Source organism: Drosophila miranda, chromosome XR (assembly GCF_003369915.1).
Source record: "Drosophila miranda strain MSH22 chromosome XR, D.miranda_PacBio2.1, whole genome shotgun sequence".
In the NCBI taxonomy this organism is placed as follows: domain Eukaryota; kingdom Metazoa; phylum Arthropoda; class Insecta; order Diptera; family Drosophilidae; genus Drosophila; species Drosophila miranda.
In genome coordinates this window covers 14,302,379-14,328,250 of record NC_046674.1, presented here as the reverse complement: position 1 = coordinate 14,328,250, position 25,872 = coordinate 14,302,379, and the positions used below count along the sequence as shown (strand labels likewise).

Sequence of the window (25,872 nt, the reverse complement as noted above, 5' to 3'; positions counted from 1 at the left end):
ACTTACATGGAGGGATGGGGCAGATTGAGGGATTACAGCCGTGATTGATCATCGATTGCGGCTTGACTTACCTGAAACGAAAAAGGAAAAGCAAATATTTGTGATTAGTTATTGGAAGTGGAGATTGCAAAGAGAATATCGTGATATATGTATGCCAAACTGCTGGATCGATATTGCAAATTCCGCTCATCCGAAAGTGCTGATTGCCCTCCAATTCAAGCATTAGTCAGATGGTTTTGATTGTGAACCCCTCTAGCGTTCAAGATCTGAACCACTACGACGTTTTCCTTCCACGTTGATCTTTGATCTTCAGAAAAATCCGATTGTCAAATCAATTCGCAATAATTTTGGCCTTCGGTTTTTCCCCACCAGGCCAAGAACTTTTAGCCATCCACTCACAATCTGGTCTGGCAAACAGAAAAAACAGTTAAGCAAATTCTGATTCAGGGGCATGCCACACAAACACACACACAAACACACACACACACACAATAGACAACAGAGCACAGAAGCCCCCGACTATCAAAGCTCTGGCAGGAGCGTCGTCAAGGTGAAACGGGGTCCGGTCCACCGTAGTCGATGCTGCACCCCTCCATCCCACACCCCCCCGCCCACAGCTGCTGTTGGGGGGAAGGTCGTACATTGGCCCAAAAAAGCGAATGATGATGCATTTACCCCCACTCTCTCTCTGTGTCTCTACGTATGAGTAATATGGGAGGGAGTCCCCCTCTCTCTCTGTCTCTCGCTCATCCTGTCACCAGAAAATGTGGAAAATGTCTGCGCTGCAGTTGACAGACAAATGGGATTTCCTATTGAAAGTGCAATGAATATGGGGCGGTGCTGGTGCTGGTGGGAGGCGGTGCTGGTGGTGGGAGGTTGATTCATAAGAACCCCTTCATTAAGCTCCCAATCTAATGCTCCTTTGCTGCCCCCCGCCCCTTCGAATGTGGGCAGAGCAGAAAAGAAGCAAAACAGCACACACACAATATTTTATTAGGTCATATGTGGCGGCTGGCTGGCATCATATCGCCCCGCACATCGACGACTATCGCGATAATAGAAATAAACACACACACACACACGCACACGCACACAGATACGAGAGCAATGAAAAAACAAACCCAAACTATGAGGAGCGGCAGCAGGTCAATGAACGCCACAGCGATTCCAAGGCCAAAGCCACAATATGCCTAGAGCCCCGCACGCGGGAGGCAGAGGCAGAGAGTGCCTAGCGATAAGCCTGAGAGAGAGCGAGAGAGAGAGAGTGGGAGAGCCCGAATAGCCTGTTTTGGGGGTGGAAAAGCTTCGTTCTGTGGACAGGACAGGGCAGGACAGGGCAGGACAAGGCAGGACAGGGCAGGTCAGGGGTTAAGGGCGGCTTAGATCGGGTTTGGTAATTCCATCTCTACCACGACTCTCTCCCAAAAGTTCTTTTCGACAGTTTCAAGTAGCTCGAAGAGCAGGGCAGGGCTGAGGGGAAGGCGTATCAGCTACGCCGCTATTGGGGTCTGTCGGCTTTCCCTTATCTAATCGGACGGGGGGAGCTCTAAAAAAAAAAACACTTAGAACTACATAAAAAATATATATATGAAAAAAACCTACATTTTACATATTTCCTTAGAAATTTGACAAATGATTATTATTATTGTATATTCTTGTTATTTTTAGGACGATGACTGAAGGCCCGGACAGAAACGAAGCAGAAAATGTAAGTGAATAAAGAACAAAAAACTGAAGATATTTAATCATGGAATCGTTTTAGTTTTAAGCTTTAATTTGATTTAATTTTTGTATTTTTTTTTGTATGGTTTTTAGTTGGTTAAAATTTGGTAAAAAAGAATAAAGTCCGAGTCCAAGTGCAAAAAAAAGACGCCACACAATATCGTGGGGCCATAAATCTCCGACAGACAACAAGATAAATGCCGCAAAATGTCAACAAATGCCCTAAATACAAGGCACGTGTGTGTGCAGGTGTGTAGGTGTGTAGGTGTGTGTGTGCAACAGTTACAACATCCCCAAGTAATTCCCCAGTTAATTCCTAGATCAATTAATTCAAACAATTGAAAGCGAAATTCCTCTCTTACACACCAAACCACACCACACACTCTCCCTCTCTCTCCCTCTCTCCGTCTCTGTCGCTCTTCCTCTCAATCCACGGGTCTCTGGCTTTGGGTCCCGTACATTTGCCAAGTTCAACGACCGCAGCGTCCCTGGCCTAGATTTTACAGCAGAAACATTTGCTGATATCGGCGTCGGTCGGTCGTTCGCTCGGTTCAGTTCGCTTCGCTTGTCGCTTGTCGGCTGTCGGCTGTCGGTTCGTGCTTTTACTTTCGTTTCGTCGTTGCGTTGCTCTCTCGCCTCAGCACTGGCCAAACGAAGCAGCAGTCGTGGGCTGTTGGGCAGAGCAGCGGCTGCCTGGTTTGGCCAGGTCTTGCGGATTCTCTCCCTCTCTCTCTCTCTCTCTAGTTTGTCATTTATAAATAATTTGATTATGCAGCAAAAAAAAAATTAATCATAATTTCTACAAACAGTCTTCGCATGCCATTAATTATTCAGGATAGATAAATATTAGGTGCCTGCCAGGCCCAACAAAAGCCACAAGTAAATACATCTCTCTCTCTCTCTCTCTCTCTCTAGCTGTAGCTTGTTGCGTTTGCTCTTTGTTTTTGCACAAAAGGAACAATTTGGGTTAATGGGTTCAACGACCGCCGAGCAAGTGCCAAAAATACATACATTTCAAACATGGAGGAAGGAGCCCAGCCAGCCAACCCGATAGATAGACAGATAGAAAGATAGAAAGTGAAATTCGTACGAGAGCCCAGCGTAGGTGGGGGATATATATAGTACCATTAGCCAGAGAGGGGGAAAGGGAAGAGTAGACTATGGGGGATCAAATGTGGGACAGGCTTCCCTATAGAGGGGGATATCCTTAGTTGCCCTTAGGCCCCCAACCAAAATGGATCTCCACTCACCAGCTAGAACACGTCCAATCAGACGTTCCGTATCATCGATATGCTTGGCCTGAGCGAACAGATCCTCCCGACTGCCCACCGTCATGGCGCCGTGGATTTGTGTGTGGGATATGGTCGAGGATAATTGGAATCGGGATTTGCTAATTACGTTTTAGTATTGTTTTGGAATTGTTTGATTGATCTATAAATTTGTTTCACACGATTTCACTAATTTGTACGATTAAAGGCAATGCTATATCTCTCTCTTTGTCTCTCTCCCTAATATATGGCACCTTTTGTGAGAATTGTTTAGCTAACTATAGTACTATTATAGTCTATATTCTAGATACACCCGTAAGATTCCACTAATTTCAAATTCCAAACTTTGGGCTAAGTTTTTGCTTTTGTTTTTGTTTTTGTTCTTTCGATTGTGCACTGGAAATATCACAAGATGTTGGAGAATTTTTTGCGTGTTTTATTTTTGGACAGGTCTTTATGCATTTTCATCTGATGAATGCCACAATTTGTTGAAACATTATCCACGCTTAGTCACAGATTCAAAGACTTTTCTATCTCTCTCTCTCTCACTCTCTCTCTCTCTCTCGCTCCTTTGAAATCCTCAGAACAGAAAAAAAAATACTTTTGATTTAATTTCGAATTTTGTATATTTCGGGTTTTTTTTTTTGAGCGCCAAAGCAGAGTCTCTTGGAAAGGCACGAACACGCGCAGCGAGTGGAGAACGCAGAATAATAAGCAAAACAACAGGCGCCAAAGCGCCAAGCGCCAAAGCCGAATGCAGAGGCAGAACAAACCGCTACAACAACACAAACAACAACCACACAGCGTCACACAGCGCCACACAGCAGGCAGCAGGCCAGCAGCCCGCAGCCAGCAACAACATTTTTCTATCAGCTGCTCTGCTCTGCTCTGCTTCTATGCTTTCTTTCCCCCCCTTCTCCGCCCCTTCGTTTTGTTGTTGCTTCGGCGCGCCGCCGGTTTGCTTGGTCGCCATGTGGCTTCGGCACTGCTTGGCAAAAGCTGTAATGGACGTCCCCTGCTTGCTCAAGCAGTTGAGTAGAGCTTTTATCTGCCACACAGGCTAGAGAGGGACAACAGCTGGCACACCACGTGGCCGCGCAGATTTGAAAAACTGGGAAAAAAGGGAACTAAATGGAACACAAATTAGGGAAAATATCTACAATATGGTATTTATATACAGAATTTGCCAAAAGCCAAAAAGCCATGGCATTTTTAAGCAAAGCTAAAAAATATAATATTTTTCAGCCATTTAGCCATTTATAGAGTAGTATTTAGTAGTATTCCCCTCAAAAAAGTCCAACATGCCAATAAAAACAGATTTTTACACACACACATGATCACATTAATAGGTAAACGTTGCAAGTTTTCAATAATAATCAGTTTTATCGTACTTACATAAGTGTTTAAAACAACATTTTTTGTGGTATATTTTGTTGGTCAATGAGTTGCAGTTCCGTGACAAAAAACTAAAACACGGGAGCCGCCGGGAACCACATTTCGGATGATCAATATAATAGCTACAGTGTCAGTAAATTTTCAAATATTTTACGTAGAAGTGTGTACCTATTAATATATTTTTTCCAGTGAAAGCCTATTAAAATTACACAAAACTTAACTTTTTTTGATATTTTTTGAGACATGTTTTCCTTTTTTGTATGATCTCCGATAAGAAGGCTGATTCTTGATAAAAGTTTGTCCCCAAACTCTCTAAAAAAGGTCCCAGAAAATTGTTCCAAGCTCGGCTAACGGTATACACTTAATTCCGTTTTTACTAACACATTTCTATTGCAAAAATGCAATCCCCTTAAATTTCCACAAGAAGGGAAGGCCCCTAATACCACTTGGGTGACGTCAGGGTCCCTAACCGTTCGATGGCCGTAATTTTCAGGGCTACCCAACTATTATTAAAATATAAGACAAAATATTTTTTTAAAATTTGACTTTTGCATTATTTTCTTGAAAATTTTGTAGTTCGAATGAAAAGTAATGGCTGAATGGGAAATGCCGAAAGGATTTCCAATCAATTGTTAATGAAATGCCGTGTAGTACCTCCTTAAAGCATTGCCAAGATTTCCATAGAGAATGCATCATCATTTGTGGCCCCAGCCTCCTCTTAGCTCCATCGCTCCATGTCTCTCGGTTATGGCCCCCAGACGGTATGTGTTGTGTGGTTCCTTGGCGGGAAGGAGGGGGGTGGGGGGGGGGGGGGGGGGGGGACAGAACATTTAGCCAAATGGGAAACTATCAGGTTCTAAAATAAACGCAAAGCTCTTTTGGCCGCAACGAAGAACCGACCAAATTCCAAGTCTGATTGCCTTTGGCCTCGAACGGGGGACGGGGGGTGGTGGTGGTGGGGGGGGAGGGGGGGGACTCCACCGGTTGGCAACAGAAGCCGCAGCTTTGACGTTGTCCTGCCAGAGCGAGAGCGAGACAGGGAGAGAGTTAAATGAACTGTAAAAATGCCCAATGACAGAGGAATATTATTCAAGGCCGAGAGCGCGCGTTGACGAATCGAGAGGCGACGAGCCGTGAGAAGGGCAGTGGAGAGCAGCCACATCTCGGGATCATCTCTGCTTATTGTGCAACACTTGGAAAATCCATAGAAATCGTATCAAGAGCCAGGACCCACCACCACCACCAGGCAGCCGCACAAAAGTCAATGTTTCGTTTAGGTAAGCGACTACGTCTGTGGTTTCCGAGGGGTGTGGGGGGGGGGGGGGATCCTTGAGCTACATTGGGCTTGTCCTGCCACCTTCTCGTTCTGCTCCTCCATGCTCTGGCGAGCGACATTGAGAGCTCTGTGCTCTGTGGCAAAATGTCAGCGAACGCATTTGAACTTTTCATTGCTGCAACTCCCCACACAAGCGGTGAGCGGAGCAGGGGGGCGCCTGGGTTATCTCCGCCCACTCGGTGCACTGCTGCTGCTGCTGCTGCCTCTGGGTCTGCCCTCAATTTGGCTGGCAAGCTTGCGCCGCATGTTGCACAATCGGCAGCCAGCATCGCGCGACAAGAGGCAGGCAAGAGTTTCTGTGTCGTTGCACGGGTTCAGGGTCAGTCGTTGAAGCCTGCACTCCGGCTCTGGGTGTGGGCTGGGCCCGCTGCTGGTGCTCCATTAAAGGTGTTAGGCGCCAAACGGTGTGAGAATAAAAAGCACTTAACCCACAAGCAATTCGCTGCTGATTCGATTAGGCCCCAACACACAAGCCGTTAAGAGAGCGCGAGAGTGCCGGATCGCTTAATGGAGAAATACACGGAAAATGGAAGGTGGCACGGGCAGGCCTTGGGGTTTTGGGGGGGGCGGCCAAAGGAGAGAATTCTGGAAATTAATCCTTTAGTTTTTTGGGGACTACACAGGCGAAAAATAACTGCAGAGCCACACATCCATAACCTTCGATGTCTATGCAACTCTGGGGCGAAGGAAATCGTCCAAGGACCTGACCTGTACCCCCCCAACCCCCCCACCCAACCGCCTATCCCCTGCAGCATGGAAATCTGAAGGAACAAATGGATTTGTTGGTGTTTTTTTTCTTAATTAAAGCCCAAATAAAATATAATGAAAGCGAATGAATTTCAAAAGTCTTGCCAAAATGCCCATCTAACGGTACTTGGCATAGTTCTGTGTGTGTGTGTGTGTGTGTGCCATGTCATTGTCCTGGTTAGAGTCCAACGACTTTGGCCCTTCAAAAAGAGTGAAAAGCTCTCTCTCGTTCTCTTTGTAATCTTTGTAAAGCTGTAAGCGGAGGAGGTAGGGAGAGAGCCTAATGGCCATATGACATTAGACTACCGTTTGGGAAAAGCCTGCACTGAGAGCGAATGAGGGCCGCCGTAGTGTCGTAGTGTTGGAAAACATCAAACAGAGTCGCAGACCTTCGACTGATTGACAAAAGATGGCCATCTCTCACTCTCTTACACAGAAAGCCGTTTGGGAAAAGCCTGCACTGAGAGTGAGCGCGTTGAGTGTTGGAAAACATCAAACAGAGCCTCAGAGATGACCTTCGGCCATCGGAAGATGGCCATCTCTCGGTATCTACGTCAGAAAGTGAGCAAACATCTAATGTCATAGCACCATAAGGCGATTTCTTTGTAAATTTGATTCGATTCGAAGATTAACTTTTAAGGAATTCAAATATTGGAAGCTCAAGGTCCACGCTTCCTCTTGATATCTTGTGGGTTCTATTCGAAAAGTTGTTCTTAGAAACCAGCGATTACCTTCACATTTTCCCTGGAAACCCAAATATTCATTGCCCAAAAGTTGTGATAGGAAGCGCATAAAATGGAAAAGAATAGAATAGAATATAAAACGCGTATAATATAATCCGTAAATATCATTTGTATTCCCCAAACAGCAGACAACAAAGCGAGAGCGTCACTCACTCTCGCACTCTCGCACTCTCCCACTCGGCTGTTGGGTTGGGCTGGGCTGCCTTTTGTAGGGAGAGTGGGAGTGCGAGTGCGAGTGGGAGAGGGAGAGAGTGCGTGCTCACACAGAGAGACCCAGAGACCCAGAGACCGACCGCACACAGTCGCACACTGGGACAGCACTTGGCCCAGATTATTTTGAAGGTCGCGCATTATCGACGGTCGTTCACCTATTTTCTCGCTCGGCCAGCGGCGGCGACTGCGACGCCGACAGCGCTTGGCTCGCTGGCTCGTGCCTGCTTCGGTTGTGCTTTCGTTACGTTTCGTTTCTTTCTTTCTGCCTCAACAGCTGCGGTCAACAGAATAGGGAAGCCCAAAGGCTGGCTCCGGTTTTCACTTACTTTTGCGTTTTACGTTTTCACTTTCTTAGGTCCCCATTCCCGACCAAGGACCAAGAATTGAGGTCCTCTCTGAGGCGAGAGTGGACTTCTGACTCTTCTGACACAAAATTCTCCGTTCTTTTGAGTGTAGCAGAGAATTGATCGATAACAAATCGATAGCTTTAAATTTCGCCGTTAAGATTCCTTTTCTGGTATTAAATGAAGTTAAATGTTTCCGTTTTCCCTCCTAGAATCCTTGTTGAAACGAAACTTAGGATGGGAATAGCCATATCCGCTTGAGTAATGCTGCTATTCCATTGGCCACAGCTGTGCAGACACACACACACACACACACGCACATACTCGTGTGTACACGAATGTGGTTATATTTTGGTATATTTATTGTCGGTATATACTGCATGTTCGTGTGTGTCATGGCATTAGGTGTATGTACATATATATTTAATCAGCAGTTCCTCTTTATTTTGAGCAGCGCGTGCGACATTTGTTGCTGTTTTGGTGGAAGGGGGCCAGGGGCAGGGGCAGGGGCAGGGGCTGGGGGCAGTGGCAGGGAGAAAATTATGCGGAAAAGCTGCCGAGGAAGTATTGAGGCAGTCCGCAAACACCCACAAGCAGGCCCCCGCCCCACGCCCCCTCGCCCTCCCCCCACACGAGAAGATGGATTGGCGTTTTGTTCAAATTTCGTTCATTTTCGGGCATTCCTTTCGGAAATGCGCATTATCCCCCTTGGCGGGCGCTTTACAAATACTAATACCCCTAAAAGGTTAATAAACACATGGGTGGAGCCGGGGGGAGGGGTGGGTTTTCTGGATGGAAGAAGAAGGTTTTCAATAAGGCTAAAAACATATGCGGAATACGAAATGTTTATTGTCCTGGAAGAAGGCAATAGGGAAAGAGAGGGAGTGAGAGAGAGGGGGGACGGAGAGGCCGGAAAGTAGGTGACTTTTTTGGGCGCCCAAAAACAGGTGATGCTTCAGGGAAGTAGGCCGGGAAAAGCTCGTACACAGAGATAGGTCAATAGGTCACGCATAAAACAGGGATGATCAGGCAGCCCAGGCAGCAATACGAGAGAGAGGGAGAGAGAGAGGACAGGTGTACAGCTTCCTGGAAGGGAAAAAAGTGTGACCCCCAGAATCTGTGTGCAAAAAGGACCTCCTTCGATGGTCCTGAGGCAGGCACCAACTCGTTGTACTTTTCCCAACATTTCCTCGAATCGAATAGAGGGGAAACACATCCTTGTTGCAAGTTTAGCAAAGGGCCCATAAAAGTGCGTGGGCGATGGTGAGAGAGAGCGAACGCCAGAAAGTAGGCAACAGCAAAACCATGCGGAAGGAGAGCGGAAAGGAGTAGTATGGGGTCTATTTTTAGCTCTAGCCCAGAGAGAGAGAGAGAGAGAGCGAGGAGGCCTAGCACAACAGGCCTGGACTTGAGGCTGAACAGGGGTTGGGACAGAGACAGAGAGAGAGAGAGAGAGTGGGAGTGGGAGTGCGTGTGTGTTTAGAGCCCCCTGTCAGTCCTCTATACACAAAAAGCAGCTTATGGCAAGCTCTTTGACGGCTCTTGAAACGGGGGTTTGACACATTGACCATGAATTTCAGTTCTAGCAAGAGAGAGAGAGAGAGAGGGAGTCCTCCTGGAATGTTTCTCTCTCATCATTTATCATCCTTATTCCGAGCCCTGATTCCCCTAAACACTTGCTGCTTTAAGACTAGCCGAAGTATCGGCAAGAACAAATTCAATTAACCCACAAAAAAAGAAGGAAACCAACAAAGCCAGACAGAGATAGCACTACACAGTGTGTGTGAGTGAGAGGGCAGTGCCGCGCAGCAATTTCGTCGAATTGCTCCATTAATAACACTAGAATTAACCGAAAGGAAAAGGTTACTAAAAGTCAAGGCCAACAGTGAAGAAATTCGACACATGCCAGGCCACAGGGCGAAACGAAAAGAGAGAGGGAGAGGAAGACGGGCACAACATGCGTGCGTGCGTGCGACAAGGACAACAGGCTGGCTGGCACATTGACAAAGTGCTAATGCGTGTGAGGTTATGTGCGAAATTTATGGGCCTCACCCTCTCTCCAAGGGGGGGTAAAGCAATCAACTCTGTGGCCCACGCCTCGATAGGACAAGCCAACCTAATGGCCGTAAGGAGGAAGCATTATGGCCCGAAAAAAACAACAAAAAAATATTTCAAATATTTCTCTGTTGTGTTTTTTCTCCACTTTTTTTTATTGTTTGGTGGGAAGGCTTAATTAAATTCCTCTCTCCCCCAACCCCAGCAAAGCAGGAGACGACGGCAAGTAAACATCCAAAATTAATGGTTGTATTCGATCAAGGTTAAGGTCGTGCCAGCCCCTGGAAACGCGAGGGGTATATGTTCATATATATTGTAGGGCAACACTTGAGTACCCTAACCGATAACCAGAGTACCCTTACCGATATTCCGATACTCTAGTGCGATATTCATTCTACGATCGACAAGACGTAGCTTGACAGACGTGAAATAGAGAAAATAATACAACTATAACCAAGAACTGCGCCACAATCTATATATCTGTCTATCTATATATATTCTATATATCTATCTATCTATTTTCTTGATCAGCTTCATTTCTAGCCACCTCTGTCTTCTGTTCTCAGAGACTTTAAGAGCTAGAGTAACCAAATTTTGTGTACAGAAGCCTGTGAGGTCACACATTTTGCCAGGCCCCCTTTCGCCCCTTGAAAGAACTTTCGTCCTGCGGCGGCTCTGTGTCTGTGCCCTTCAGAATCACAGAGAAGGCCCCTATCTAGCATTTTGCCGTATTTAAATCAGATTGGATCATTAGTATGGCCAGAAGAAAGAAATGAAATGCCTTCCATGCGCTCTGTCGCTCTCCCTCTCGCACACACACTCTTCCTCGTGCAGTGTGCGCGCTCTGGCGGAGAGGAGCGTGATCAAACGGCGGAGAATCGGCTTGATTTTTGTCTTACAATGGGAGGGGGAGGGGTAATACGAGTAAAGCATAGAATAGGTTAGAAGAGCGATACAAAAAGTGATGGAAAAAATGAAAAGAAATTCCGAAAGGTATGAAAGAACTTTAATACGAATCCAGGATCACTTCCGCCTCCACCCGCCGCCCACCCCCCGCCAGTGAAAAAAGTTGCCACAGTGGCGCCCTCTGCCACAAATGCAAGCAGGTTTTTTGCCGTTGCATTAGAAAAAAGCTGCAGTGGCGGCAAAAGCGTTTCCCAGTGCAGCTTGCACTTTTTTTTGGCAGGGGGTTGCAGCAGCAACTAAAAGCTGCAGCAGATACACAAAAAAAAGCTTGCAAATAGTTGCAACTATTGCAATAGGCAAAAGCTCTGCTCAAAAGAAGGGGGGAGAGAGAGACCGGAAGAGGAAGAGCTTTTTGAAGCGCCACAAGTTGGAGGCGCAACAGATGCAAGCGGCCATCGGACCATCCTTTCCCAAGGATCCGACATTGGACGCTGCCCTTGATCGGGAGTAACCTTGCCCATCCCCCACCAACCCCCCCAAAAAAAAGCTCTACCTACCCCTCAGGCAAGGACTTTGTGTGTCGCGCGTGTGTCCTTGCCTAAGACCGGGCGGGGGGGCGGTGGAGTGGTGGCCGCTAACGGTTAAGGTTAAGGTAAACCGCAGCTTAATTGCCCCGTTAATTGAGTTTGAGTGGCATTAACCGGCATCCACCATCCGCTGGCGACTTACAGTTAATTGGATCTCCCCAACAGGCCCCCCATGTGGTACATACCTGTAACGAGACGGAGAGAGCGAGCGAGCGAGGGAGCGAGAGAGGGAGAGAGGGAGATTAATTATACTTTAAATGTGGGTCAGTTTTTTTTTTTTGGGGGGGGGGGGGACTGGCTCTCCGATTTGTAGACACTCTGTCGTCGGGTCGGGTCTCCTTCTGCACATTTCTTGCCATTTCTTTTCTACCACCTCCCCAGCTCTCTCTCTCCCTCTCTCTCTATCTGCCTCTGTCTCTGTTTTGTTATTGCGCAAAGCGCACATGCCAACGACCTTGACCATCACAATTTATTTTCATTTTACTTTTTCGCCCGCCGCTCTCTCCCCCACACACACTCTCTCTCTCACTCGCTCTCTGTGTGTGTGTGTGTCTGTGTGTGTGTGTGGAGCAAGTGACACACATTACGTAGGTCCCCCCATTTAGTCGCTTATACAAGACCTCGGGCAAGGTTAGCCTCTCTCTTCCTACCTACCCGCTCCCGCTCCCTTACCCCCCACACCCCACACCCCACCCCCTCCCTCTCTATCTTTGTGTACTCTTATTATTATATTTTGTATTTTTGTAACATGTGTTTGCATGTGTATCTCTGTATCCGTGTATCTTTGTATCTGTGTATCTGTGTGTTTGGCATATTTTAAATGCGATTTTCTTGCTCGTTTAATATTTGCTTTAAGACTAATCGAATAGAGCCCTCGAATGCTGACGGAAATGAATATAAATATTGTCAATCGATCAATCAATCGATGGCTTACGACTCAAGATTTCGAATACTCTCGCCATATTTTTGTATCTATTTTATCGTTCGAATGAATCGTTGAATAATTTCTGTATTCGTATTCGTATTCGTATTCGTGCACCTGTACACACCTCCCTCCCGCTGGTGCTCCGAGCCCCCCCAAGGTAATGCGGAAACGGCTGGCCGATATATCGCCCACATCCCCCATCCCCCCCCCTAAATAAAAATATATTTTCAATGTCGCCGAAAAGAGGAACAAGACAAAAACGGCACTACCAAATGGAGAGAGGGAGAGCGAGAGAGAGAGAGAGAGGTCAAATGTTTGGGATGTACGGAATTGATGGGCTGCGATTCGGGGCGGGGGGGAGGTTGGCAACTCTGGCAGCACAGTGGGCAATCTGCCAGGGAAATTTCGAAATGCACGGAAGTGAGCCAAGGCAAAAAGACTTTCACGGAAGAGCATCTCCAGGCCCCAGGCTTCAGGGCACCCGATCGTATCTCTGGACAGGGACAGGGACAGGGCTTTGAAGAGGAAAAATCAATGCTGATTACGGCCAGTGTTGGTAATTGAAGCATAAATGGCAATTATAAGTTAACATTTAGCCCGTCTTATCGCAGGGTGGAGAGGAGCGGGGGGGGGAGTGGCAGTGGGAGGAGACAAAGAGCACGTCTGTGTGCTTCTCTGTCCTTAGCCTTGGCCTTGTGCGTTCCATTATACAATCCCCGGCACACGCGCCCATCCCCGCCTGCCTGCCTGCCTGCCTGCCAGATGCGTTCTTGTTGTTGCAACTGTCAACGCATGCACATTTCATTGCCACACAACACCCCAAAGCCGGCCCACAGCACGCCCACAGTACGCCCACAGCACGCCCACAGCATAGCCCTGACCATGAACAAGAACTTGTCAATTTCTGCAGGAGCAGCAGCAGCAGCAGCAGCAGAGGCCGAAGGAGAGACAGGAGCAGACACCCAGAGAGAGAGATGTATATATATAAAAAGGAAGAGAGAGAGGAGGAGAGAGGGGGGGGGGGGAGGGAGAGTGTGTGTGTGTGGGAGAGAAAGTAAGCTGTGAGTGGGTGAAAAGGCAACGTAATTTGATTTTACCCAGTAGCTCTCAAGGGCCAGGGGTATACTCAACCCACAGGCATTCCAGAGCTGGTCGAAACGAAGGCTTTCTGAGGGGGGGGCCATTCGTTATCAGCGACCTTGAATGAAAGTCCATAGAGGCAACGTGTCGGTGCCTCAGTTGCCTTCTAAATGATGCAATTGCATTAACAATTTGATAAACTATCGAGCTATCGAAGCGAACCCTTCAACAGTTAACGGCTTAGGGGTTAGAACCGATGATTAGAGGGTCCCTTAGAGACGATGAAAGCCGATAACCTGAGCCCGGGGATGGCTGTACGTAATCGGATATCGGATAACCATAAACGAATGGAATGCGGGCTTGGACAAATAAACCATCGAATGAGTCGCTTACTCGAGAATGAAATCAATACATTAGGCCCCAACTGATAAACAACTATTGCCTGGAAATCCAAAGATCGCTGGCGGCAACCCCCCCCCCCCCCCCTCCCCCCTACCCTCCCCCCCTGCCAGCTGTGCGGTTTCGGTCAATGACCGAAAGGGGGGAGCTCTGCCTCAACCGATCCGATGTTGTTTATAAGAAATTCGTATCAGACTTTTTGCCTGACACACTAACCCAGTCTAGGGGGGCGGGTAGGGGGTAGGGTGTAGAGGGGGTGGGGCTAGGCGGCAGTGAAACTATTTTACACTTGAATATTTATGAGAAATGTCAAGTGCTTTGGCCCTGACCTGACCTCCAATATGCACGCCACACAGACCCCAAGAACGAACCCTTTTTCGACATGAACTCAACACACACACACAGACAGACACAAAGGCACACACTAACACACACAGACACACACACACACACAGACAGCTACTAAGTAGAAAGAAAAGCCATCAAAAATGTTTGCCCCAGTATTTCCTATGGGGCCAGAACAGTTTTTAGCCACCACCCCACCACCCACCCTCTCTCTCTCTCTCACTCTCTCTCGTGTGGAAAGAAATTTTCATTGCCAGCCAGCGCACATTCACGTTCAATGTCAGGTTCATGCGCGTCGATTCGCCTCCAAATGCAAGGCAAAGGTTATGCAGCGGCAGGCGACGCAGCAGCAGGGGGAGGGGGAGGGGCAGGGGTGGCACAGGCACCGTTTAGCTGTCGTAAGGTCACTGTCAAGTGGCAATGGCATGCCGAAGGGCGCCCCCCACCCCCTCTCATCGATTATGGGTTGGAGCTGAGGATCAAAAATTTGGAAAAAAAGATTTGCAAGTTTTCAAAGAGCACCACTGCCCCTACCCCTGGCCAGATCCCTCCCCTCGCCACCGAAAAATGGGAGGCACAACAGGAACAATCGTGTTATTGACCTAAGTCAAGGGCACTGCACTTGAGGCCCAGGCGAAACGAGTCGCGCCGAGGGCCCTGCCAGGCCCTGCCATGCAGATGGGGAGTACAGCCGCGCGATTCGCGTTCGAGTTGGGCAGAGAGTTCCCTCCATAGAGGTGGGGGGGAGGGTTGGGGAGGGGGGGGATACGTTTCTGGGCGCGCACGAAAACAAAAACTCGCAGATCACACAAAAGGCGCAATCGAAAAAGGTATAAATAGCGCCCCCCCATGTCCGAAGCGTGACGCCGCCGTACCGCCGTTCTCCCTCTCTGCTCTGCCACCCACCTTCTCTCTCTCCCCCCACTGATGTTGTATTTTTAAATTGTTGTTGCTGCTCATGTCGTTGACAATATCAAGGTCTCTGCTGCTGCTGCTGCTGCTGCTGCTGCACGGCTCTCTCTCCTTCTTTCCTGGCGATCTGCAAGAAGCCAACGACATTTGCTTGTAGGTCAATGGCACTTGCCTGCTTCCAGGAGAGAGACAGAGAGGGACAGAGAGGGAGAGCGCAACGCAACCAGTTTTTGTTTTTGCTGATCCTGCTAATAACCAGACATATCCTCTCTCTCACTCCCTTTGCTGCTGCTGCTGCTCTGCTCTCTCTGTGTGTCTGCCCTACATTGGATCTCGCTCTCTCTCTCTCTCGCGCGCTCTCCGAAGAGTCTGCCGCTCAGACGAGGGTTTGATTTAAGGCTGCTGCTGCGCTGTTCTCCTTGTTCTTGTTCTTCCCCTTCCTCTTCCTCTTCCTCTTCTTTTTTCGCACTGTTGTTTGTTTCTTCGTCTACGCTTTGAACTGTTCTGCATGCTGCTGCCGCTGCCGCTGCCGCTGTTGTTGTTGTTTGCCAAAGTTCAAGGTCTTCGGATGCCTTCGGTTCATCGTCGGCGTCACTGCTCGGCCGCCGCCGTCGCCGCTGCTGCTTTTTTCTGTTCTTTTTTGCTGCTGGAAGCTCATCTTTTTCTTCTTCTTCTTCTTCTTGTCGTCTGCACAGATTTCGTTCCAATTTGTTTTTTTTCTCTTCTTTCTGTTCTTGTTGTTGTTTATCAGTTTTTTGCATTCCCTGTCGCTTCCCTTTTGGACCCTTTGTCTGCTAATACCCCCCCTCCCCCCCACACTCCACTGGTGCTTTTGTTGTTCTGCTCTGCTGGCCCGCTTAATTATTTAACTCTCGATTCGAGACGAGTGCCAGTATTGTATGCAATTCTCCTTCTCCTTCTCCTACTCCTCTCTGTCTGCTATCCCCACCCCGCCCCACACCCTCCAACCTCTGTACTCCATACCCACTCTACTGCCCCTACCCCTGCCCCTGCCTCTTCTTTATTCTTCTTCCTTTTCCACTTTTGATTTCTCTTTCTTTATTTTTCTTTCATTTTTGCATTTTGTTCACTTTTGTGGTGCATTTAAATTGACTTTGAGCCTCTCTTTTGCCGCTTATTCAATGTAATTAAGACGTTTCCGGTTCATGACCTAAATGTGCAATTTAGGGCAACTCCAGGGGGAGTTGTAGCTGCGGGGGGGGGGGGGGCATCCCATATAGGCTTGGTGTTGCATATTTGCATAAACAGTACATTTGGGGACGGGGGTGGGGGGCCACTCGAATTGCACAACTTCATGAAATTTCAGACAGAATCTTCAAGGGAGAACCTTTAAGGAATAGCCTATGACCCATAGATGTTCTTAAGATCCTCTTAATAGGTTCTATAAGAGACTATATGGAGCGTAGAGGATCATAGAAAAACAATCTCTCGACTGCCGAATAAATTCTAACAAAAAAAAGCGATGACTAAGTACCTACAGACTTTTCTGCTGTTTTTGCCAAAATGACCTTCCAATCTGCTACCCAGAACCGCCGATCTATGTAGATCTGAGAATTTACGTGACAATTCGAGGGGCTTCCGGGGTCGGGCCACCTATCACCCATCTAACAGCAGAACAGAGATGATTCAGCTGTAGGACTGACTCAACCCAAGACCGACCCAAGCGCAATGCTTGACCTTCTCCGAGCAGCGCGGCGCGTGTCAATGTAAAGCTTCAAGTGCAGGGCCAGATATCAGTAATCAGTAATCGGCAATCGGTGATCGGTGATCGGCAATCGGTAATCTATATCTGTAATTGCCGTTACTCGAATCGGAATCATGGAAATACTCATGGCGGTACGTATGGCCTAGAGGGTTTTGGATTACAGCCTAGGGGGGGGGGGGCCTCGGCCAGGGTCCGTTACTCGACCTTGGGTAATTGAGAGCTTTTGTGGAAAAAAATATGGTATGGCATGGGATGGCCGATCCGAAGTGATTCTAACGGTTAGCGAGGGCACTGGCTGTGCGTACTCTAGCGTCCCCCCCCCCCCCCCCTCCCTTTCATCATCGTCATGTAACTGTAATCAAATTCGCTTTTTGCTAATTGTTTTCGTGCTCTCGCGGGCTGCCTCTCCCTCTCCCAGTCATTCAGGAAGTGTTCTAGATTTACGTTACGCCTGCACTTGCTGTTCCCTCTCTCGCTCTCTCTCACACACACAGTTACAACTACAACTGTAATTGCTGTTCTCGCTTTCAGTGTGTCACATTTTGTGTGTGTTTTTGCTCGCTTTGCCTTTTATTGTGTGTTTGCTATTGCTATTGCCATTGCTTTTGCTATTTCTCTTCCGCTTCTAATGCCAGCGACAGACAGAGACTCGGGAATGACCTTGCGCTTGGTTTCTGTTGTTGCTGTGCTGCTTTTTGGGGGGCTACGGTGTATCTGTGGATACCCTTTCCAGGCACAATAGAAGAAAGGTGTGTATTTTGTTATTGCATACTCGGGACCGACTCGGCACCTGCCTCTGATCGGGAAACAGGGTGACTCTTTGTAGATCTTGAAGTGTATTCGATGTTCGGTGCTTTTGGGGTATTGGAGGAGGGGGCATTTGTTTTTCATTTTCTATCATTTTGATTGCTATTCGTTCGCTGTCTCTGTCTCCCACTTGCAGTTCGCATTTTTATACAATTTGTACATTGTATAATATACATTTTTTCTTTATTTTATTTGCACTTTGTTTTGGTTTTGCTGTTCTTTTCGCTTTTCGCTTTTGGCTTTTGCACTCAAACAGGTTCTCTTTCTCTATCTGTCTCTATGGCTGTGTGCTTCGTGTGGCATTTTATCCGCTAGATACATTTGTTAACTGTTTTTTCTTTTTTGCCTTGCCTTGCCTTGCCTGCGCCCGGAACGAGTCGAGTAACTGCAACAATTTTCGCTATAACTTGTGTAGTAATTGGCGTGACTTTGTGTCAATGTTTAATAGATTTCGAATTCGATTTAGATTGAAATCGCTTCGGCCTGCGGTTGCGGGGGATCGGCTCGGATCGAGGGTGCCACTAAGCATAACTAAGTTAGTACAACGGTTGTAAATCAATCAAGTGTTTCGTAATTACATAAAAATCATTTGGCATATGCTCAGGGCCAGCCAGTTGATTGGAATTTCATTCGAAAAGTGGTAAGGGCTACCGCATTACGTACCGCATATTACCATTCTACATACCAGATCTATTGAAAAATATACATATATCCGATATATGTGCTTTCACATTATCCCTTAGATACATCTTTCTTTACAATTTAATTTTATTTTTCTATAGGAAAAGAAAGATTCGCTACGATCTAGACTGGATTCTGATCGTGCATATGCCAGATATATAATATTTTACCACGATTTTATTCAGTTTTATTTGGTTTTACAAAATGCTTTATTAAACTACATGTTCTTCATATTTATCGATTGTTTTTTGTGGCAGACTGGGGGGCAAAAGCGAGTGTTTGATGGTGCGCCAACCCCCGGCTCACTAGCTTGGCCCGCTAGCGCCTATATGAGCCCCATTATATATTATATATATTGTACATATCCCAAAGTATTGCGTTTACCTAATATGATCGTAGAAATGGTAATAATTTGCATAATGCGATATTTCAATAAATTTTTTATTTTAAAAAATTTTTTATTTTATTTTTTTTTTTTTTTAAATATTTATTTTAATATTAATATTTTATATTTATATTTTATTATATTATTATATTATATTTATTATTGTATTATATTTATATTATATTATATTTTATATTATATTTTATATTTTTATTTTTTATTTATTTTTTTCCTAAATCATTGTAACAGTAACAGCAAACAAAATAATTTGTATCAGTGATATTATTTTATAATCAAAAATACAAAACTAATTATAAAAAAAAAAAAAAAACAGAAATGTGCCTATTTGCATTACATTTTAAAGCCTTTTCAGTGATGCCATTATGTCACATAGTACTACATTCTGTATCGGATATTGTAGATATAGAATTATAATTCCTAATCAATATTCGATTCGATTATAAAAACCTTTGCACACTGCGCTGGCGCTGGCGATGGCGATTGCGATTGCGAGGAAACAAGCAACAAATACGTGTATTAATTGTTGGTTTTGCATAAGCACAAGGTCGCAGCACCCCACAGAGCGCCCTCCGGCACTGATCCTCCATCCAGTACAGCAATCGTTGATCGGTTTTTATGGGCAAAATAGTTCGAAACAAAAAAAAAAAAAAAAACCCTAACAAATTACGCCTTTCGTTAAATTCTATTAAATAATATAAGTACGAGTGCGAGTGCGAGTACCCCAGCGTCAGCCACCTCTCTATCAATGTTATGCAAGAGATTTCACTGGCAAGGTCGTCGGCTGGAAAGCCGGAAAACACTGCCCTGCCTGCCTATTGAAAGTTGGCCAGAACGCAATAAGCCAGATGCAGATGGAGATGGAGATGGAAAGGGAGGGGTCACTCGAGCGGTCACTTTCGACGGCACCCAATCGTATTTTGGGGGGGATTTCACTGGAAAAGACTAGGAGGACTGAAATTCCCCGAAGAAAAACTTAATGATTTTCCAAATCTATAAATATGAACAGCAATTGAAGAGCAAAGCAGTTTTCTTCCTTGATTGACACCAAGTTCTAGTTTCAATATACGACTGTATCTGTATCTGTATCTGTATCTGTATCTGTTAGTATCTGTGTGCTCTCTCTTTCTCTGTGTGTCTGCATTCATTGGGTGAGTGGTGGGGTCTGTCTGTCACTCGCACAAAAAATGATAACAGAGAAATAAAAATACTTTTCATTGGGGAATACATACGTCAGATACGACTATGTGTTTCTGTGTGTGTTTGTGTGAGATGCGTGAGATTATTAAGGTCTCATCATCGTGCCACAGCCCCAATTTGGTTTCTGGCATTGACATTGAAAACGCTTTTGGGGAGAACGATGGGTCCATCCTCAGAGCACAAAAAAAAAAAAACAGGTAGCTGATTGGGAATCTTTCTTTCCCCTCCCCTCCCCAGCCATCAACCACTTTTCACTTTCAGAGAGAGAGAGAGAGAGAGAGAGAGGGAGAGGGAGGGGGGCATAAATCTACGAGTACGAGAGTATCTATCAGGGCGGCCTGCAAGGTGTAGGGGGGGGATGGGGGCATGGGGGGATGGCCTTGACTTTTATTTGCTTGACTACTCGCAGACTCGTTTATTTATTGGCCAAGCAGCCACGCAACAAAGGAGAGAGCGACGAGCATTCGCTCCCCATACATAAAATATATGTATCCGTGATATACATACATACATGTACATACATATATACTGTATATATATATTGTATAACTGAGCCAATCTTGAGACACAAGCAAAACAAAACAGAAATAAAACCCCAAATGAAATCATTCGAAGTTCTCCAAAACAAAAATCATCGTCAACTGTCACTTTCATCGGCCCCTCCGTGGGGGTCCGAGGGGGGGTCGAAGGCGGCAGGGGCGGATGGATTCGTGGAACAGGTTCCACGCTCCCCCCCGCTTTAGCTGGAAACATATGATTTAATCCAAACTAAAAACAACAACAAAAGTTTGATTAATTAATTGCCTTAAAGCAACAAATTGAAAGTGGAATAAATTATGGAAATAATCCCAAAAGAATGGAATTTATTTTTAAAAATATACCCCAAAACGCAAGAAAAGTTTTGTGCCAGAAAGTGGAAGTGGAAACACAAAAAAAAAAAAAAAACAAAACAAAACAAAACAAATAATAATTTAATTATATATAATTTAGAGAATTTATTAGGCATGTAGAATTCGACTTAAAAATTCATCAAAATCTGTTTTGAATCGACATTTAAGAGAATGCATAATGCATTTAATTCCATTAAATAAAACAAGGAAAAGTGTGATATTAAATTGAATTTAATTGCTAGAAACTCAACGTTGAAAACGTTTTGGTGTGGCGGCACACGTGCTGCAACACTAGGATTACCCCATGCCAGATGCCCAAAATGTCTGATACTTTTAACCAGACAAAACGGAAGCGCGCTCTCTCTCGATCTTGAAAAACAGAATCAGCAATGCAAATGTGCATCTGAGAATCAAAGAAAGTAAAAAATCAAAAATCAACACTGATTTGTTGGGACAAAAACAATACATGTCTATATATATAATTTATGCGCACATTTTTCGTCATTCCATATATAGAATATATATGTATTGGAATAGTAGTTCCAATTTGGATGCAATAACAACCGACATTCGGGATATAACGTCACAGAGAGAGACAGAGAGAGAAGACAACAGAGCAGACAGAGACAGACAGAGAGAGAGACAGACAGGCAAAGTTTATTCCAGTTGAAGTTCAAGGTGAGAGCAGGAGGAATTATCGTATACAGAAATTAGCACACAATTATATACATACGTACGTGTATGTACGATATGTTTGGGAAGGTGTACATACATATAGACACATCATGTATAGCACATCATGAAACCTTGACAAAGCCAAAAAAGTGTGCCGCGAATGGAGAGAGACAGAGAGAGAGCGAGAGAGAGAGACAGAGGGAGAGATAATTAAATTTAAATAAAAATAATTCGACTTTTTTGAGGTGCAGCCGGAGATTCCATTGGAAACCCAAGTACTACCCTGAATATAGTATAATAAAAAATATATATCCCTAGAGCAAACAAAACTGTGAGGTAATCCAATTCCACGACGACTTTCATATCCGTTTATTCTAGAGAATGTACATAAATATCTCCCAACTGGAGACCCGGACACCCGCAGACCCGGAGACCCATTGACCCAATCCGTAATTGCACTCCGCACATTGAAACGTGCTCGAAAGCTAGTGAAGTTTTTGTTTTATAGAAAGTAAAATTACTCATATTTAGCGTTGACCTTTGAAGAAAGAACCCGCTCGCTCATAGACACATTAACATTGTCTAACTGTACAAACCGCTCTATAAAGAAATGACTCACCCATATATCACCCATCACGAATGCATTTCGATTTCCTACATGCCAAACAGAGTGCCTCTCTGTCTGTCTGTCTGTCTGTCTGTCTGGCCCACAAACACAGTTACAGGTGGGTTCTCTACACTGTGAAGCAGGATCGCGAATCAATTAATTGGGACTACAGATGGTATGTATATGAAATTTAAAGTGTTCTAGCTTTAGTCTTCGAACAGGCCAGGTGTTCAAAGAGCCCAACGAAAGGGGCTTCTTCTCCATTCTAGCTTTAATGTTACTCCTTTTTAGGAATATATATAGAATGTTTAGATAAATAATAAGAATAAAGAAAAGTCTTTCCTCTGATTGATTTGTTGGCCAGTGCTTGGTCTACAGATATTGTAGAACCTGTCCACCGACTGCAGCGCAATCGACAAGTGCCTTCAGGGTCAACAGGTTGCCAGAGCAACAGTTCGTTTGGGTGGGGCAGGGGGGGTAGGTTGAAAGACTTACCTAGATCAGGAATCGAGCTAGACGGCTCCTCGCCATTGCTGTTGTTGCAGTTGCCGCTGCCGCCGCTGCTGTTGCTGCTGCTGCTGGTTGAGCCGGGGGCATGCTTGACCTTCGGCGGTGGCGGAGGCGGTGGTGGACGCATGGCAGAGCTGCCCATATTCGACTGCTGCTGCTGTTGGTGGTGTTGGTGGTGGTGCTGCTGCTGTTGGTGGTGCTGCTGATTGATATTGCTGCTGCTGGAGACAACGGGCGTACGAAATATATGCGATGTGGCGGAAGAAGAGCTGGCTGCCGCCGAGGAGGAGATGGCAGAGGAGCCGCCGCTGCTGCTGGAGCTAACGCTGGCCACCACATGTTGCTGCTGCTGCTGCTGCTGGAAGTGATTGGACGCAATAACGTTCACGTGTCGCGTGCTGGTGCTGACCACAAACTTGCGGGCCGCCGCTGTGGGTGGTGCTGCCCCACTGGAGATGTACTGCGTCTGCTGCTGCTGTTGGGGTGGAGGAGGCGGAGGCGGTGGCGGTGGAGGCGGTGGTGGCGGCGCCAATGGTGGCGTCTGGCGCTGCTGATATTGCTGCTGCTGATCCATGTAGCCACCGGACAGGGTGGCACCTGCCCCACCGCGTCTGTTGATTACGGGGGACACGGGCGCAGAGCGCGAGTGATGGTGGAGGGGCGGCGGCGACACGGACAGACGACGTGCCCCACCAACCACCACAGCGGTTTCATCGTACAGCCGACCATCCCGGATGACCCGCACATGCTGCTGATTCTGTTGGTGGTGCAGCGGCGGGGGCGACGGCTGCTGACGCTGCTGCTGCTGCTGCTGTGGTGGCTGCTGCTGCTGAAAGTGGTGCAGGGAGGAGGGACTGGCCGAGTGGCGACGCGACAGGTGCTGGCTGGGCACCGCCCGTGTGATGATGATCTGTGGTGACCCCGACAGGGCCACCGCGGTTGCCTCCGTTTGTGTCTGTCGGGCGACACTGGCAGCACCGCTCGATGCCACTTGCTGGGTGTAAATGTGCTTGATGGCACCCACCGTTGTGCTGGTGGCCCGCTGCTGGACGTACTCCACCCGGGGCGTGAGAATCACCTTCTGTGTGCCACCCGGCGTGGTCAGGCCCGTTGGCTGGCGTGGCGGCACTGTCTGCACCTGGACGTGGGTGTATCTCTGGGGCATGGCGGCAGCATTGCTGTTGCTGCTGCTGCTTTTGCTGTTGCTGCTGCTGCCGCTGCTGCTGCTCGGCTCCCGTTCGATCTCCTCCAGGTGGAGCATCTCAAAGTCAATCGGTTCGGTTTTGATCAGTTTTGGGGTAGCCGAGCCCGAGCCCGAAGCCGATTCCGATCCCAGGGCGCCTGCTCCGACAGCTCCAGCTCCAGCTCCTGCTGCTGATGCTGCGGCGGCTGCAGCAGCTGCCGCCTGTGCCGCCTCCATGCACTTGAGTTTCTTCAACATTGGGGGGAAAGGGAAAAATCGCACAAAAATATCGATATATATCGAATATCGGTTAATATACTGGTGTGTGTGTGTGTGGGTGAGGATTTTTTTTGTTTTTGTTTTTGTGGATTTGATCCTGAATCACTTTTTGCCTCAATGATGCTTCTTCTTCGTTTTTTTTTCTTGCTTCTTATCCGTTATCCTTTATCCTCTATCCTCTATTCCTCCTTCTTCTTCTTTAGTTTTAAAAATCAGTCTCTTCTTCTTTACGCTTTTGTGGTTGTTGTTGTTCTTGTTGTTGTTGTTGTTGTATTTTTCTTGATTTTTTTTTGGATTATCAAAAAGTTTGTTTTGTAGTTGTGTTTTGTTTGTCAGCCTTCAAAGTTGCAAAAAAAAATATGAAATTCCCCTTTTTGTTTTTCTCTATTTCGGTATTCTATTGTATCCTAGATTTGTTGTCCTTAGTCCTTACGTTATCGTTATCCTTAGCGTTGTCCCTATATACCTGCCACACAGTTCCTTCCAGATATCCTTACTGTATATATATATATATATATCTCTTTCTCTTTCACTTTCTCTCAAAATATATGTATATATTTCTCTTTATTTTTTGTGTGTGTTGAGGCTTTTTCCGTTGAGGCTGAGATGAGTTTTCCGACTGAGTTTTTGGATGTGATCGCTCTCTCTCTTTCTCTCTCGCTGTCTTTCTTTCGGCTCTGAGAGTGTTTTTCTGAGAGTGTTTTCCAAGTCTGAGTTCGGTTTTTGTTGTTAGGTGCTAATAATACTTGATGGTTTACACAGGACCTGACCTTTCCACAGCAGCTTCTGAGTATGTTTTTTAAAGTATCTAAGGGATGGAAATAATAAAAGATACACATTGGTTATCATAGATATTTATCGCTAGGAATTGAGGGCACTGGAGGGTTCTATCTGGAGGGTTTAAGGAATTGGGGAATAATATTTTGCAGTATTTTGGAATATTCGGAAAGCAAACTAGGATCTCTATTAGCAAAGCCCTTCAGGATCTATCACTTGGTTACATTTTATTTTCTACTTACATTTATTTATAAATAGAGATGTGTGTATGTATGCATAATGCTCGCTTGATTGTTGGCTTGATTGATGGATTGTTTGATTGAAAATCGTTGATTAATATGTACTATAAGAATATATATATATATATATATGTATATATGATGACCGCCTATTGGATGTATAGTTAAGATCTTTCGATTTGTTTGTCGTTTAAATTGATTATATTGTTGTTTTTGTTTTTCTTTTGCTGCTTATAATATTTGTAATATTTTATACACGATTCACAAGATTTTTGTTGTTGTTTTTTGTTAAATATATATTTTTTTTTTTTCAGTAATTTTTTCCAAAAATATATATATATATGTATGTATATATGTATGTGTGTATGTTTAGTTATAGTAGATATATTTAAAGATTCCTTAAGATTTTGCACATGAAACACAACGCGTTGTTGCAGATCCGTTTTTATTTTTTTTATTTTAATATTATTTTTGTTGTTGCTGTTGTTGTAAACCTGAGCAGTAAATATTCAATTCAATTCATTTGTTGTACGATTTTAGGAGTACGAAGTAGGAGTATTTCTGTCAGTTTTTTAAACACATCTAAAAATATATATTTATGTATTTTTTGTATTTTTATTTTATTTTTTGTTGAGTTTTGGGGGAGCTTTGTTTTGGTATATTTTTGCGGTATATTTCGACGGCTTTTCAGGCTTATGTTTTTTTTTTTGTTGGAAATGTTCACTTGATTTGATTACAATTTGATTGGTGTTTTGTTGTTGTTTTGTTGTTGCTTTGGGTTTTGGGCTTTACACCTTTGCCGTTTGTCTCTGCTGTTGACATTTGACCTTTGTGCTGTTTGAGTGATTGGGGAATTTGTTTATCAGGAATAGCTTGTTGAAACACATTGCGACTGCGACGCAGATACAGATACAGATA

At 45.6% G+C, this 25,872-nt stretch overlaps 1 protein-coding gene and 1 long non-coding RNA gene across 3 annotated transcripts in view; both read right to left on the bottom strand.

Annotated features, from left to right (window-relative positions):
- LOC108152059 (ecdysone-induced protein 75B) overlaps positions 1-24,250 on the bottom strand; it is an 88,792-nt gene extending 64,542 nt beyond the window's left edge. Inside the window, exon 1 of one of the 2 annotated variants that reach the window (XM_017281064.2) lies at positions 22,462-24,250. In XM_017281064.2, coding sequence (XP_017136553.1) covers positions 22,462-23,917 — 1,456 coding nt within the window. In that variant the 5' untranslated portion in view covers positions 23,918-24,250. Of the gene's footprint in view, positions 1-2,972; positions 3,073-22,461 lie in introns of those variants that run through there. The other variant, XM_017281067.2, reaches the window with a different exon arrangement.
- Positions 24,251-24,338: 88 nt separating this feature from the next.
- LOC117186132 lies at positions 24,339-25,205 on the bottom strand. The gene is made up of 2 exons (XR_004471270.1): positions 24,958-25,205; positions 24,339-24,746 (listed from the first exon to the last, which is right to left on the bottom strand). It is a non-coding gene; the product is annotated as an uncharacterized LOC117186132 (long non-coding RNA).
- Positions 25,206-25,872: the final 667 nt, after the last annotated feature.